The sequence below is a fragment of the Pecten maximus genome, chromosome 10 (genome assembly GCF_902652985.1).
Source record: "Pecten maximus chromosome 10, xPecMax1.1, whole genome shotgun sequence".
Taxonomy (NCBI): Eukaryota; Metazoa; Mollusca; class Bivalvia; order Pectinida; family Pectinidae; genus Pecten; species Pecten maximus.
Window position 1 is genome coordinate 27,554,113 of NC_047024.1, and position 13,085 is coordinate 27,567,197.

Here is a 13,085-nt window from a genome sequence, read left to right on the forward strand (position 1 = left end):
TGATTTCTTGCTGGTTTTTAACTCCAACTGTTTGTGGAATATAAGTATTAAGATCTCAAGAGAGAGGACCATAAAATTTCTTCTCTTCATTTAAAGGTCATACAGGTATAAAGCTGCTTTAAAAGCATTAGATTTGACTCCTGCTTTGATAATGGGTAAAACCTGTTCCAATTTCATTTCAAAATATATCATTTGAGGTAGACCTTAACATTTTAACCATTTCTATTATAATCTTATATTAAATGATTGTCTGTCACCTGCACCAATTATACGTTTTATCAAATCAGAAAGTTAATGACTTTGCTGACCATTATTTCAGAAAATTTGTGAGCATACCAGGGGCTCTTGACATTGACTTGTCACAGAAAGAAGTATGGTACATGTTGTCAGAAAGGACATAATGTCACTGATACAGGTTGTCAGATAGGACAGGGTGTCACTTATACAGGTTGTCAGAAAGACATAATGTCACTGATACAGGTTGTCAGATAGGAAAGGGTGTCACTGATACATGTTGTCAGATAGGACAGTGTGTCACTTATACAGAATGTCAGATAGGAAAGGGTGTCACTGATACAGATTGTCAGATAGGACAGTGTGTCACTTATACAGGTTGTCAGATAGGACAGGGTGTCACTGATACAGGTTGTCAGATAGGAAAGGGTGTCACTGATACAGATTGTCAGATAGGACAGGGTGTCAGTGATACAGGTTGTCAGATAGGACAGGGGGTCACTGTACATTGTAGTAGACGGTTGTAACATGGTAACAGTTGTCAGATAGACGTGTCATTAATGTTGTCGAACGGGTGCCAATGATACGGGTTGTCGATAGGACAAGTGTCAGTGACTGTTGCAATAGACAGTTTATTTCAATAATTTGTCAGATGGACCAGGGTTCGTGAACAGGTTGTCAGATAGGACAGGGTGTCAGTGATACATGTTGTCAGATAGGACAGGGTGTTGCTGATACAGATTGTCAGATAGGACAGGGTGTCAGTGATACAGGTTGTCAGATAGGACAGGGTGTCAGTGATACAGGTTGTCAGATAGGACAGGGTGTCAGTGATACAGGTTATCAGATAGGACAGGGTGTCAGTGATACAGGTTGTCAGATAGGACAGGGTGTCAGTGATACAGGTTGTCAGATAGGACAGGGTGTCAGTGATACAGGTTGTCAGATAGGACAGGGTGTCAGTGATACAGGTTGTCAGATAGGACAGGGTGTCAGTGATACAGGTTGTCAGATAGGACAGGGTGTCAGTGATACATGTTGTCAGATAGGACAGGGTGTTGCTGATACAGATTGTCAGATAGGACAGGGTGTCAGTGATACAGGTTGTCAGATAGGACAGGGTGTTGCTGATACAGGTTGTCAGATAGGACAGGGTGTCAGTGATACAGGTTGTCAGATAGGACAGGGTGTCACTGATACATGTTGTCAGATAGGACAGGGTGTCACTTATACAGATTGTCAGATAGGACAGGGTGTAATTGATACAGGTTGTCAGATAGGACAGGGTATAATTGATACAGGTTGTCAGATAGGACAGGTTGTCAGATAGGACAATGTGTCACTGATACAGGTTGTCAGATAGGACAATGTGTCACTGATACAGGTTGACAGATGGGACAGGGTGTCACTTATACAGGTTGACTGATAGGACAGGGTGTCACTGATACAGGTTGTCAGATAGGACAGGGTGTCAGTGATACAGGTTGTCAGATAGGACAGGGTGTCAGTGATACATGTTGTCAGATAGGACAGGGTGTTGCTGATACAGATTGTCAGATAGGACAGGGTGTCAGTGATACAGGTTGTCAGATAGGACAGGGTGTTGCTGATACAGGTTGTCAGATAGGACAGGGTGTCAGTGATACAGGTTGTCAGATAGGACAGGGTGTCACTGATACATGTTGTCAGATAGGACAGGGTGTCACTTATACAGATTGTCAGATAGGACAGGGTGTAATTGATACAGGTTGTCAGATAGGACAGGGTATAATTGATACAGGTTGTCAGATAGGACAGGTTGTCAGATAGGACAATGTGTCACTGATACAGGTTGTCAGATAGGACAATGTGTCACTGATACAGGTTGACAGATGGGACAGGGTGTCACTTATACAGGTTGACTGATAGGACAGGGTGTCACTGATACAGGTTGTCAGATAGGACAGGGGGTCACTGATACAGATTGTCAGATAGGACAGGGTGTCACTGATACATGTTGTCAGATAGGACAGGGTGTCACTGATACAGGTTGTCAGGTAGGATAGGGTGTCACTGATACAGTATGTCAGATAGGACAGGTTGTCAGATAGGACAGGGTGTCACTGATACAGGTTGTCAGATATGACAGGGTGTCACTGATACAGGTTGTCAGGTAGGATAGGGTGTCACTGATACAGGTTGTCAGATAGGACAGGGTGTCACTGATACATGTTGTCAGAAAGGACATAATGTCACTGATACAGGTTGTTGGATAGGACAGGGTGTCACTGATACAGGTTGTCAGATAGGACAGGGTGTCACTGACAAAGGTTGTCAGATAGGACAGGTTGTCAGATAGGACAGGGTGTCACTGATACAGGTTGTCAGATAGGACAGGGTGTCACTGACACAGGTTGTCAGATAGGACAGGTTGTCAGATAGGACAGGGTGTCACTGATACAGGTTGTCAGATAGGAAAGGGTGTAATTGATACAGGTTGTCAGATAGGACAGGGTGTCACTGACACAGGTTGTCAGATAGGACAGGGTGTAATTGATACAGGTTTTCAGATAGGACAGGGTGTAATTGATACAGGTTGTCAGAAAGGACAGGGTGTCAGATAGGACAGGTTGTCACTGATACAGGTTGTCAGATAGGACAGGGTGTCACTGATACAGGTTTTCAGATACTGGACGCAGTTGTCTATTTGCAAAAGATGTCGGATGCAACAGTGTTTTTGAATCATTAAAAGTTGAGATAGAATTTGGTGTTTTCTATCATTAAATGTGTTGAGATCTTTGCACCGTAGTGTGTTGATTTTAAATCTGCTAGCAAAAATTCTGCGAGAAAGCTGAACCCATGAATCTGTGATAAAGCCATTGGCGTGGGAATAATGTGACTGTTTAAACACTGTTGAACTTTTTCTCCTTCTACTCATTGCATTTGGGCTTTGTAATAGTTTAAATGTTTCAGGTAAAGTCATCGTAGGGGTAATAATTTACTTCATCAACGGCGTTTATTTTCGCATTATGTCTATAATTCCCGTATTGATTTGTAATTCCTCACCGTTGACGATTACTTAATGAAGATGGAGCGGAGTCGTACAGTTGACGGAAGGAGACACTCACGTCATATATCACCAATTGCCTCAGTCTCAATGATGCAGTTTTGAAATCTAAATCAAATTTTTTTCCGGAGAATTAGCTCCTTTAAGTCCTCCACCAGCTGATACGTTCTATACATTGTCCCTGGATTCTACTCCTGATGGTGAGATCCCTGATATTCCTGTCACAAATAGCCCTCTTGGTTCACCCAGGCCTCAAGGGGAAGATGCCAGCTTACGGTTGGAAAAGGTGAAATTCATTTACTTCTTCTAAGAGCACTTGTGCCTGGTCCGATATCCCATAATGGCTGATTCCTACGGCCTCCTACTTTTAAATAGCCAGTTGTTTTCTGTGAGCCCCCATGACTTGGTGAACCACTGACTTCTTGTGCTTATGCCTATTGTCAAAGGACATGTTAGTTTGAAATAAGTGCCCATAGAGTCAATTTGAACAAATTTGAGATGTAAATTCTTCGTTATGATTCATTTGCACTTTAGAAATCACATCAGTCATACTATTTGACTACAGCAGTAAAGCATTGGAATCTCTGGTATAAAATATATCATCAAAGATGGAAGCTGTATACTCTCCCAATTAATAGTTCAAGGGACTGTATCAGGAATTAGTAAAAATCTGATGAATCTACTCCAATCTGAGTCCCCCACAGAAACCTTAGGGGGGGCTATAATTTTGAGATGTGTCCGTCCTTCCATTCGTCCTTCCATCATTTCATCCTTTCATCCTTCCATCATGTATAAAAAGTAGGTCACTGACCTGCATTTTGACCTTTGACCCAAAGAGAAAGTTCATTCAGTGGGGGACTGTATAAGGGACTGCAACTCGTTTCTGTTGTCAATTTGGCTATATCTTGTTGTGACTATCGTCACTGGCTTTCAACTGTATTACAGAAGCATTGTTCCATTACTTCCTGGAAATCTACATCACTGTACAAACAGGATAAGGTTTGGCCTGGACAGAATTAACTATACACATTATTCTAACTATTACATTACCAATGATGTACCATATTGATCTAACCAATATGGACCTCGCCATTACCCTACAAGGGTCAAGAACTGGGAATAGAACAAAAAGGTTGTTTCTGTGGCCAATTTGATGTAATAGTTAATCAGGTAGCCAGGATACATGTCTGTGGAAGTATGCCTCCACTTCTCGCTCTCTCGCTCCTCGACGCTCTCTTGGTTGATGGCCTCGCGAATGTCTCATCGAGCACTTACTAGGGTCTATACTTCAGTCTGTGGATAACAAACACTCTGATTACCTCCACGGTATTTAGTGACCCGGGCTGTAGGTCTAGTGATTTACCTCTTGTTAACAGACAACGGATCTACGAGGCCATGGGACGGTCATAGAATACCAAGACTTAGGAATCTATTTCGCTTGTAAGTTAGATTGTATTGGCCAAATAAGGACTGGTCGTTGTAAATTATGGTATGGAATTCGCATCTGTAAATTGAAACTAGCCAGAAAATCCATTCTGCCCAATTAAGGTAATTCTCCGGTAATATTGATCCGAAAAAGGATAGAATATTTAGAGTTATTTCCCTGTAATGAGTGATTTGTGTGGCCTAGGCATCGGTAAGTATTCGTATATCTGACAATTCAAATGTTCAACTGTAAGATGATAAATTTTATAATTGTACATTTGCATTATGAATGAATCAGTTTTGAGGTTGCTAATCAATTTTGTGAGTATGTGAATCAACTATGAATCAATTTTGGGGATGTGAATCTATTTTTGGGATGTGAATCTATTTTTGGGATGTGAATCTATTGTGAGTATGTGAATCTATTTTGCGAGTTTGTGAATCTATTTTGACGATGTGCGACATTGAATTGAGTTTTAAAGGGGCATAATTGGTGAATGTTTCATGTTTGTTTCTATCATGGCCTATCTTGTAAGAGTTACAAGCTCACACCAAATACTTATCAGGTTTTAAACAAAGTCACACACCAAACTTTAATGCTCAAACACTGAACTTGTAAGGATTCAAGCTCACACTCCAGACTTATAAAGGTTACAAGCTCAAACTCCAGACTTATAAAGGTGACAAACTCACACTCCAGACTTATAAAGGTGACAAGCTCACACTCCAGACTTATAAAGGTTACAAACTCACACTCCAGACTTATAAAGGTTACAAGCTCACACTCCAGACTTATAAAGGTTACAAACTCACACTTCAGACTTATAAAGGTTACAAGCTCAAACTCCAGACTTATAAAGGTAACAAACTCACACTCCAGACTTATAAAGGTGACAAGCTCACACTCCAGACTTATAAAGGTTACAAACTCACACTCCAGACTTATAAAGGTTACAAGCTCACACTCCAGACTTATAAAGGTGACAAACTCACACACTAGACTTATAAAGGTTACAAACTCACACTCCAGACTTATAAAGGTGACAAGCTCACACTCCAGACTTATAAAGGTTACAAGCTCACACTTCAGACTTATAAAGGTTACAAACTCACACTTCAGACTTATAAAGGTTACAAGCTCACACTTCAGACTTATAAAGGTTACAAACTCACACACTAGACTTATAAAGGTTACAAGCTCACACTTCAGACTTATAAAGGTTGCAAACTCACACTTCAGACTTATAAAGGTTACAAGCTCACACTTCAGACTTATAAAGGTTACAAGCTCACACTTCAGACTTATAAAGGTTACAAACTCACACACTAGACTTATAAAGGTTACAAGCTCACACTTCAGACTTATAAAGGTTACAAGCTCACACTTCAGACTTATAAAGGTGACAAACTCACACTCCAGACTTATAAAGGTTACAAGCTCACACTTCAGACTTATAAAGGTTACAAACTCACACTCCAGACTTATAAAGGTGACAAGCTCACACTCCAGACTTATAAAGGTTACAAGCTCACACTTCAGACTTATAAAGGTTACAAACTCACACTTCAGACTTATAAAGGTTACAAGCTCACACTTCAGACTTATAAAGGTTACAAGCTCACACTCCAGACTTATAAAGGTTACAAACTCACACACTAGACTTATAAAGGTTACAAATTCACACTTCAGACTTATAAAGGTTACAAACTCACACGCCAGACTTATAAAGGTTACAAACTCACACTCCAGACTTATAAACGTTACAAACTCACACTCCAGACTTATAAAGGTTACAAACTCACACTTCAGACTTATAAAGGTTACAAACTCACACTCCAGACTTATAAAGGTTACAAACTCACACACTAGACTTATAAAGGTTACAAACTCACACTCCAGACTTATAAAGGTTACAAACTCACACACTAGACTTATAAAGGTTACAAATTCACACTTCAGACTTATAAAGGTTACAAACTCACACGCCAGACTTATAAAGGTTACAAACTCACACTCCAGACTTATAAATGTGACAAGCTCACACTCCAGACTTATAAAGGTTACAAACTCACACTCCAAACTTATAAAGGTTACAAACTCACACTCCAGACTTATAAAGGCTACAAATTCACACTCCAAACTTATAAAGGTTACAAGCTCAAACTCCAGACTTATAAAGGTTACAAACTCACACTCCAAACTTATAAAGGTTACAAGCTCAAACTCCAGACTTATAAAGGTTACAAACTCACACTCCAAACTTATAAAGGTGACAAGTTCAAATTCCAGGCTAAATATAAAGGTTACAAGCTTACTCACACACTAAACTAAGAAAGCTCTACACCAAATGTACAAGAATATTGGCTCAGTTATCAAACATTACAAGCTCACATTACCGACTTATCAAGAAACAATCTCTCCCTCCAAAATTGTGAGGTTACATGCTCACACACAATGGCAATGATCCTTGAAATTTACCTAAACTTAAAAGCTTATGAGAGTGTAAGTCTAAAATAAAAACAGAAATGTAAAAAACAGAGGATAAAAGTGCACTCTAATTAAGTTGTGTATTCGAGACTGGAGGCCAAATTAGCAGGTGATTCATGACCTTTCGACTGTCTGAGGCCGAAAGGTCACAGACTGTTGCCACCGAACCATTAAAGGATCCTATAATAAATAGTAATGGGTTTTACTAGGTCAGAATTTAATGTGTCTAGATTTGTTTTAGACCCACATTTCTAATATGTTTAATCCAGATTTTATTGTGCGAGTTTGTTTCAGACACAAAAATCTAAAATGTTTAGAGGTTTAACTTTTGTTTCAATCTTCTGGTATTTTTCATATTATTTCTGGTTTTGGAAAAAATCAGTTTGAGAGAGAGAGAGAGAGAAAAAAAAGTACAAAAATAATAACAAGTCATAAAAGAATTGTGAGGGTATTTTGGTATATGTGTCCATTGTTTTAATGGGCAGATTTTTTCCTGCCTTATTATAGGTCTCCAAGCCTGTTCTCTATTAGAGAATACAGTCTTACCATGCCAAGTCAATTTCCTCTGTAATGCTTCAATTTCAGCGGAGGTATAGAATAAATTACTTCATCAATTTTCTAATCACAAACACCAGAGTGTCAAAGAGGTTTCTGTATGTAGCTAGCTATGGAGACCTGAAACACTCGACCACAGAAAGCGTTTTTGCACATGAAATTTTTATTGGTGATAAAGCATTAGGTGTCGTCATTATCTGGGATCTGCAGGTGGCTATAGGAACCATTCTAGGCCGGAGGAGTGATCACTTCCGCTCTGCGACCCCCTCCTGGCAGACAAATGCATTGTGTTATACTAGTGACAATGTGATCTGGCGGTAAAATCTTACTTGTCAATGACAGCATGATTTCTGTCAGCACTCGAGAATGGCTACAAACAATATGTCATGTTACCATCCAATCACTGGCCTCCTAGCGGTTACAGATTTTCAAGCATTGTTCCGTGGCTGGAACGATTACATCAGTTATTTCTAGGAGCTTTTGAAGTATTCCATTTTGAATTCTTTATTTCAAAGTCCATGCTTACATGAAATTGATGATACATGGTTCATGATCCATGACCGACAAATTAAGGAATCTTAAGTGGTTCCAATGTAGGACTGGTATAAACACGGAAGTAAATGAAGATTTTCTGACAAGGGGGACAATTTGGTGAAAAATGAAGAAAAAAAAATGTTTACATAACATTGTTATTTCATTTGCAGAAAATTTATGCAGTGTAAGTTAAACTTTGTTGCAGCTTAAATAGAATGATAAAAGTGACACTGACTACTCACAGGCAATAAGCCTTAACAAACACAATTTGCCTTCACAAACAATTCTCATTTCAGAGCTTTACTACTGTAATAAATATTGGAAGCTTCTCCTCAAGAACTAATGTATGAGTATTAATTAAATATCATTTGTCACATATTTTCATGCCATTCAGAGCAATGAGGTTAAAGTGTCTCGCCCAAGGACACAACAGTAACACAGATCAGCTCATTTCTCGGCTTCCGAAGGAACCTGAGGCAATGTGTATGTGGCCTGCACTCTAACTGTCTGAGCTATCACAGCCCCCCCCCCCCCCCCTCCCTGCAAAAAAACAAAAACAAAAAAAAAACTAAAAATATAAACAAAAACTCCACCAAACCAAAATTACACTTTCCCCATCTTTTAATAACCTTACTGTGTTCTGTGTTAATGGAACATTAAACAATACCAAACCATATTGTTGAGTTTGCTAACTTAGAAAATGATGGTGATTATTTTTGTGATGATGAATGAATATTTAATTTTGTAGATGGACAAGATGAGATTCAAGGGTTGATACAGATTCCGGAGGATTCCAACATCATTACATGTACCTGTAAGTTCTTCTATTTAATTGGTTCGGAAATTTTGTTTTTCTTGATATATCTATATTACTAACTGTCAACAGGACTACGTTTAGAGCTGAGAGGGTTGATGAGAATATTTACTCAATTCTGATAGGTTCTTAAAAAAGGTGAATTACAGAAGGAAAACATATTTTGGAGGTGTTGTTTCATATTAAGTATTTGCTTGCTTTCCGCATTTATTGAAATTGAACTTTCTGGATTCAAATTACAGAACTTTCCGGAAATACTTTAATTAAAGTTGGTTTCTATAACCTTGTGCCACTAATAGGTCCCAAGTCGGCATCACATGTGTAAAAAGCAACAGACAGGTCGCAGCAGAGAATTTTATTTCTGGACTTTTTTCAAAGGTTAATTTGGTATATAGGGTCCACTAAGAAAATGTAATGCAGTATTTTTTCAAAGGTTAATGGGAGATAGGTAGTGGTGGCGCCCTCTAAATCGGTGACAATTGATGATAGGCCGAACCTGGCGGATTATAAACAAGTTGATTGATATGGTGATGTCATCAATGTGATTCCTGTCTCCCAAAGGTCAACCTTCCCAAAGGTCAACTAATGCTGGACATGAAATTTTAGTTTTCTGCATTTTGTAAACATGTTTTGATGTATAATTTGAAGATATGTTGTTTTTATGGTGGATCTCAGCTATTTTCTTGTACCTCTCAGCTGAAAAACAAGATTTTTATTTTCTTACGCCAAATTTATCGGTTAAGGGCCAACACTATCCTGATCATTGTTTTGATCAGATATTCAGATATATATGACAAGATTTGAAATAAATATTTCAGAAAAGATAATTTTTTCTAAGTTTTGAATCCTCCAATTCAGCACAAGATGTCTTATTTTGCCCTATAATAATCACCATGTTCTCCGTCTGTCTGTCCATCCCTCGATCTGTCTGCCTGTTTGTCTGCCTGTCTGTCTGCCTGCCTCTCAGTATGTCCGTCAGTACTTTATTTCCGTGCCGTAGTTTGAGTTTCCTTGGGCTTGTTAAACTCATACTTCATACAGTACTCTCGTATCAAAAAAGATTGCATGGGATTGCTTTCCTGTGTCAAAGCTTAAAGGTCAAGTTCACTGTTACTAAATATAGAAAATCAGTTTCCGTGCAATAATTTCAGTTTGATTTTGCCAATAAAACTGATACTTCAAAGTGATCTAACTCAAGCTTCATACAGTGCTTTCTTATTGAAATGCATGCATGGGATTGCTTTGCAGTGTCAAAGGTCAAGGTCACTTTTACTATAAATAGAAAATCAGTTACAAAGCAATAACTTCAATTTCCTTGGGTCGATGTCACTCAAACATCATACAATGTTTTCTTATTGAAAAAGCTTGTTTAGAATTGCTTTTCAGATTCAAAATTCAAAGGTCAAGGTCACTGTTACTAAATATAAATAAAACACCTTCCATAAAAAATCTAGAATTTGCTTTGGCTAATCTTATTCAAACTTCTTTCAGTGCCATTCTTGAAGTGTTTGCTTTAAATTTAATTACAGTTTGAAAGGTCAAAGGTTAAGGTTACTGTTACTATAAATAGAAAATCAGTTTCCTTTCAATAACAAGAGTTTCTTTTGGGCATATAAAACTCAAACTTCATACAGTGCTGTCTTATTTAAAGTACTTGCTTTTTCATGATAAACTTCAACCTTGGCTTTATGGGCAAATATGGCTACTTGATGATTATGGAGGATATATATATAGCCAAATGGCGGGACTTTGCTGACCTGTCAGTGTTCTAGTTTGTTCAAAACCTTGTATTTGGATGTTTTTTTTTTCAGTTTTGAGTTTGAATTATGGTTTAGTGGTTATTTCAGTTGTTTGTTGTTTTGTCTCGTTTTTTTTATCCTCATTAAGTCACAAATAGCCTCTTCAATGTTACTAGTTTCTTAAGTTTAATAAAAAGCAGTGTTAAATTATAGGATCAGATGAAGCCAATGTATAAATATGTTTCTGATGTGCAAAAACAGGGGAACAAAATGAAAATTGTTGTCACAATTAAATTCTAGTAGTCCTACAGGGGTTATTTTCACAATTTTGGAGAAAGCTTTGTTTACCTAGATGAAGCAAGATTGATGAAATTTAGTGAGACACATGGGGGCCATAATGAGTTATTTCTTCATCACTTATCGCTACATTAGGTCACACAAACCTGTCACCTACAATGGAGGACATGAGACATGGCGGCCATCATAACATACATCGTTGGTGGACAGGCACAAATACCTCACTCTATATATATATAGCTACCTCACATAGGGATCAGACACAAATACCTCACATAGGGATTAGACACAAATACCTCACTCTACCTCACATAGGGATCAGACACAAATACCTCACTCTACCTCACATAGGGATCAGGCACAAATACCTCACTCTACCTCACATAGGGATCAGACACAAATACCTCACTCTACCTCACATAGGGATCAGACACAAATACCTCACTCTACCTCACATAGGGATCAGGCACAAATACCTCACTCTACCTCACATAGGGATCAGACACAAATACCTCACATAGGGATCAGACACAAATACCTCACATAGGGATCAGATACAAATACCTCGAACTACCTCACATAGGGATCAGACACAAATACCTCACATAGGGATCAGACACAAATACCTCACTCTACCTCACATAGGGATCAGACACAAATACCTCACATAGGGATCAGACACAAATACCTCACTCTACCTCACATAGGGATCAGACACAAATACCTCACTCTACCTCACATAGGGATCAGACACAAATACCTCACATAGGGATCAGGCACAAATACCTCACATAGGGATCAGGCACAAATACCTCACTCTACCTCACATAGGGATCAGGCACAAATACCTCACATAGGGATCAGGCACAAATACCTCACATAGGGATCAGACACAAATACCTCACTCTACCTCACATAGGGATCAGGCACAAATACCTCACATAGGGATCAGACACAAATACCTCACTCTACCTCACATAGGGATCAGGCACAAATACCTCACTCTACCTCACATAGGGATCAGGCACAAATACCTCACATAGGGATCAGGCACAAATACCTCACTCTACCTCACATAGGGATCAGGCACAAATACCTCACATAGGGATCAGACACAAATACCTCACACTACCTCACATAGGGATCAGGCACAAATACCTCACTCTACCTCACATAGGGATCAGGCACAAATACCTCACATAGGGATCAGACACAAATACCTCACTCTACCTCACATAGGGATCAGGCACAAATACCTCACATAGGGATCAGGCACAAATACCTCACTCTACCTCACATAGGGATCAGACACAAATACCTCACATAGGGATCAGGCACAAATACCTCACATAGGGATCAGACACAAATACCTCACATAGGGATCAGACACAAATACCTCACATAGGGATCAGGCACAAATACCTCACATAGGGATCAGGCACAAATACCTCACTCTACCTCACATAGGGATCAGACACAAATACCTCACATAGGGATCAGACACAAATACCTCACATAGGGATCAGGCACAAATACCTCACTCTACCTCACATAGGGATCAGGCACAAATACCTCACATAGGGATCAGGCACAAATACCTCACATAGGGATCAGACACAAATACCTCACTCTACCTCACATAGGGATCAGACACAAATACCTCACTCTACCTCACATAGGGATCAGACACAAATACCTCACATAGGGATCAGGCACAAATACCTCACTCTACCTCACATCTCTACCTCACATAGGGATCAGACACAAATACCTCACTCTACCTCACATAGGGATCAGACACAAATACCTCACTCTACCTCACATAGGGATCAGACACAAATACCTCACATAGGGATCAGACACAAATACCTCACTCTACCTCACATAGGGATCAGACACAAATACCTCACATAGGGATCAGACACAAATACCTCACTCTACCTCACATAGGGA

At 39.1% G+C, this 13,085-nt stretch overlaps 1 protein-coding gene and 1 long non-coding RNA gene across 2 annotated transcripts in view; one reads left to right on the plus strand and one right to left on the minus strand.

Moving 5' to 3' along the window:
• Positions 1-13,085, plus strand: part of LOC117335667 (LIM domain only protein 3-like) — a 200,269-nt gene that overhangs the window by 18,663 nt on the left and 168,521 nt on the right. The window contains exon 2 of the mRNA XM_033895821.1: positions 9,031-9,096. Within this exon, the coding sequence (XP_033751712.1) occupies positions 9,031-9,096 (66 nt within the window). The remainder of the gene's footprint in view (positions 1-9,030; positions 9,097-13,085) is intronic.
• Positions 11,810-12,038, minus strand: LOC117335668. The gene is made up of 3 exons (XR_004534475.1): positions 12,007-12,038; positions 11,945-11,954; positions 11,810-11,892 (listed from the first exon to the last, which is right to left on the minus strand). It is a non-coding gene; the product is annotated as an uncharacterized LOC117335668 (long non-coding RNA).